The sequence below is a fragment of the Malus sylvestris genome, chromosome 16, assembly GCF_916048215.2.
Source record: "Malus sylvestris chromosome 16, drMalSylv7.2, whole genome shotgun sequence".
Taxonomy (NCBI): Eukaryota; Viridiplantae; Streptophyta; class Magnoliopsida; order Rosales; family Rosaceae; genus Malus; species Malus sylvestris.
The window spans coordinates 13403850-13408202 of NC_062275.1; the positions used below are offsets into that span (position 1 = coordinate 13403850).

General features: G+C 38.6%; 1 protein-coding gene across 1 annotated transcript; it reads left to right on the forward strand.

Moving 5' to 3' along the window:
* Positions 1 to 244: 244 nt before the first annotated feature.
* Positions 245 to 3955, forward strand: LOC126606920 (vesicle-associated membrane protein 724). The gene is made up of 5 exons (XM_050274320.1): positions 245 to 626; positions 1901 to 2042; positions 2147 to 2267; positions 3330 to 3392; positions 3484 to 3955. The coding sequence occupies exons 1-5, from the start codon at positions 437 to 439 to the stop codon at positions 3631 to 3633; spliced, it is 666 nt and encodes a 221-aa protein (XP_050130277.1). The 5' UTR covers positions 245 to 436; the 3' UTR covers positions 3634 to 3955.
* The last annotated feature ends 398 nt before the right edge of the window (positions 3956 to 4353 follow it).

Genomic DNA, 4353 nt, shown 5'->3' on the forward strand with positions numbered 1-4353 from the left:
TTTATTTTTTGTCTAAAATTGATTTGTCTAATCTCTTGAAATTGCCAAAATATCCTCCACTGCAGCCATGGATAGAGAATTGTGTTGCAGTCCACAGCGTCCACTTGCGCCTAAATAGGGGCATTACCGCCAATTCAACTCTTCACCGGTGAAAGCAGGAGAGACGCTTTACGACTTTCAGTCCAACAATAATCATTTTCTTAAACACACTTTAATCACACTTAATAATCATTAGATTAACATCACCGGTGCCAAAACAGCACCCCCGTCAATTAAATTTAATTAAAATAATAAATAATTCCAGATATTTCAGAGAGGCTCCACTGTTTTAGTGACTTAATTACAAAGAAACAGAACCAACCAGAGCCTTCGATTTGTCTGCTACTGCTGCTTCCACACCGCCGTGCGAGCTGACTCGCCAACTCGAAGCAAGAAAATGAGTCAGGAATCGTTCATCTACAGCTTTGTGGCCAGAGGCACGATGATCCTGGCCGAGTACACTGAGTTCACCGGCAACTTCCCGGCGATTGCGGCGCAGTGTCTCCAGAAACTGCCTTCCTCCAATAACAAGTTCACCTACAACTGCGATCACCACACCTTCAATTTCCTCGTCGAGGACGGATACGGTGCGTGGTTCGATTCGGTTCCAGCTGACTGATCTCTTTGCTTTCTGTTTTTGTTTGATTTTCTTTCGTTTTCCCGGGAAACAAACAGTACGGGAGCTTGAATTGCATGCGGGAGTAGCTGGATCTAATGTGAAACAGAGAAATGTGAGGATTTATGATCTGTTTTACTTGGTTTGTAGTGGGAAGTTGGAAACTAGTGAGCTTTTTGAACTGGGGTTTGCTTGGTTTTCGGAGATTTTGGTAAAGTTTGAGTTTTTAGCTGTTTGGTTGCTGAGAAAATCTGTGGAAAAACGAAAGAAGTTCGAATTTTTAGTCTTGTTTTGTTGTGGTTTTCAACAATTTAGAAGACTTGGCATTTAGCTCAATTGACTAGGCTTGGAAATCAGGTGAGTATTGGTGAGCAGAGTAGGTTGCATTGTTGAAAAGGAAGGAACTTGATGATATTTGCATAAATATTAGATGACGAAGAAGGAAGTACTTTAAATACCATTTGAATAATAGTAAATGTGATCAACGCTCTTCGGCATTGAGATGCTGAAAATTCATTCAACTGGTGTTTTGAATTATTTATTTCACTTTGAAAAGAAGAGGAACAGTGGATTGGTATCACATTTCATCGTTTTCGTTCATTTAGTAGTGGAACCTGTACCTCCGCGTTACACCATGCACTTCCTTAGGATGCAACCCAGAATTTAATTGACTGCCCCTTATTTTGGACCCCTCACTTTATGAAAATAGGTAGCTATTGTATGACTCAATCAAATTTAGCATCAGTTCGGGGAGGCTCATAGCTTAGTTGGTAAGAGCACCTGCACTGAGAGTTGGACTCTCAAATCTAGGCTTTTGGCCTTCTTTAAACTAAAAAGGCAAAATGTTGTATCTTTTCTAGCCTTGTGCATATTAGTTGGCCGTTGAGATTACCTGTGAGCTCAACTAAGCAAAGCACAAGCTTGGGGTTGAGTCATTTCAACATCTTTATGTTTCTTTTATTATGTTTCATGCTAATACTGTTTGCATACAAATATTCGGTTCAATAAATGTTGTATGTGACTTTAAATTATATCAGTATTAAGACTAGACAGTATGCTGGAGATAGTCTTAGCTTATGTATGAAATGCATGTTAACGAATTAGTAGTACAATCTGTTATGTTCTGTAGTCTGTTGATGCATCTATGTGTGTGCCCAAATCAAAATAATTTCAATCTGTGAAATTTCTTTTGGGGAAGGGTTTTTGGTGTCAAACCTGTTATCTCGTGTTCTATGGAATTTGCAGCATACTGTGTTGTTGCCAAAGACTCTGTTGGCAAGCAGATATCGATTGCATTTTTAGAACGAGTGAGAGCTGACTTCAAAAAAAGATATGGGGGTGGTAAAGCAGATACGGCTATTGCCAAAAGTCTTAACAAGGAATTTGGGTATGTTCATTCATGAATCATGATAGGTTATGCTCAAGTAACCCTATGCTTTTGAGAAATTCTTTTTGTTCAAATGGAAACTAAGATGAATTTGAAAATTACAGACCGATAATGAAAGAGCACATGAAGTATATAATTGATCATGCAGAAGAGATTGAAAAGCTATTGAAAGTGAAGGCGCAAGTTTCAGAAGTTAAAAGTATAATGTTAGAGAATATTGACAAGGTACAGTGTCTGTTCTCAGATATAGTGCGTGTATTCAATGTGCTTTTAGTTATTGATATACCATCTGCATCGAAATGCAGTTCTTTCTGTTTTGTTTTTGTGTGCTAGTACACGTAAGGCCTTAACCAAGTAAGTTGTTGAACTTAGCCTTTCAAAAATTTATGAAGCACCGTATATAAACTACACATATATTAGATTGGTGACCACACAGTGGGTGAAAATCTAAGCAACCATCTTCTCTCTCTATTCGTCTCCGACTCCTTCTTCCATCACTGGGTATCTAATGACTAGCAGTTATTTGTAGTAGAAAAAGATGTGACCTCATAGTGGTGGTGTCAAATGGCTTCATCATGAATGTGTGTGACCTATTCATGGTGGTGGTGGTGGTCATAAGAAATGGCAGATCCATAGCTTTAGAGAGTAAAAATGCACGGAGAATCTTTTGAAGATACAAAGAAACAAGGAGACCTTGTTGGTTTGTTTGTCGCTCTCTTTGAGTGTGATTTTGTAGTTCACAGGTGCCATAGACTGTTACACTGGGGTACGGGGGCTTCTGTCATGATTTACATTGCTGGCTGTGGTGCTATACATATTATCACTCTGTTCTGTCAGCTCTTTGAAGTTTACTCGAGTATATATAATTCTTAGAGTCGTATGAGAGGTCCATGTGTTTGTACTATACTCTAGTGGTGGTTGGAGTACTTTACTCGTTTGCAAACTAGGTACCCCCATGCTACTAGCATTTGTACGAATTCATGGTTCCTTCTACTAGGCATATCCTGCTCATTGTACAAATTACCACAATTAGTAAATTGAGACTCTTGGTTGTCCATCCCAATAAACACTAAAACAGAAAGAGTTTCCCGTCACAACTTTGGTTATTCATTCTAGTGAGATTAGCACAGTATGGCTTCTTTTGTGGCAGTCACCATCTGGGATGTATAAACCGGTCACAGTCAACATCTGGGATGTATAAACCTTGCATTATATGATCCATTGCACCAATTGACCAGGCCGTAGATGTTGCATTTCATGCTTATTCCACCTACACATGCTTTTCAGGCTATTGATAGAGGGGAAAACCTGACTGTTCTTGTTGACAAGACTGAAGATCTTCGTTCTCAGGTAAGTGGAGGCAAGGGCAACCCAGCCGTTTTATCTGTCATATGTATTAAACTCTTAGGTGCTGAATAAGTTTGCTTGTTGCATTTTTCAGGCCCAAGATTACAAAAATAAGGGGACACAAATGAGAAGGAAAATGTGGTATCAAAACATGAAGATAAAGTTGGTCGTTTTCGGAATCCTCCTACTTCTGATCTTGGTAATCTGGCTTTCTATCTGTCATGGATTTGACTGCACGAACTAGTAGTATTTAGGCACAAAGCAATTGCTTTCAAATTATACGATACATGAGCTTCAATTCAACAGATTGTGTTGAACATGGAGGGAGAGGGAGAGGCGGGATGGGGATGGCCGAGGGGATGAAGTGAGAGAGGATTCTTACATTTGTCTTTATCGAATTGTTTTCTAGATTTTATTTGAATATAGCAACTATGCAGACAAGGTTTTGGTGATTTATTTTTCATATCTGAATCTTACATGATTGATTAGATCAGGAGATTCCTGATATGTCCCCAAAGAAACTTTTCTGAAGATGCTATACAATTCGATTCAATTTTGGTTTGCAATTCGTTTGGGTCAGTTTTACGTGGGTTATAAGACGTTACGACGTTCGGAGAGTTGGGAAAAGTTAGATTATAAAGAATTTATTTCACTATCAGAGGCAATGCAAGATACTAGATGTTCATATGCTATCAAATGATTTCTTTCTATGCATGTGTTGGAAACAATCTGTGCTAGGCAAGACAAATTCTGTCCTCAGGTAGTGTTTTTAGTTTTGATACAAGCAAAAGGGAATCAAACATAGGTGCTCGACGACACGAGTAAATGTCGGAAACCATTTGAGCTACAATTTCTTTGTATTTTTCAGCTAATGTCAAATGATGCTCTAATGAGTAACGAGATTATGCGTAGCTATAAGTTGACAGTTGAAATGTGTAATTTTGAGACTATTGTACACCCAATT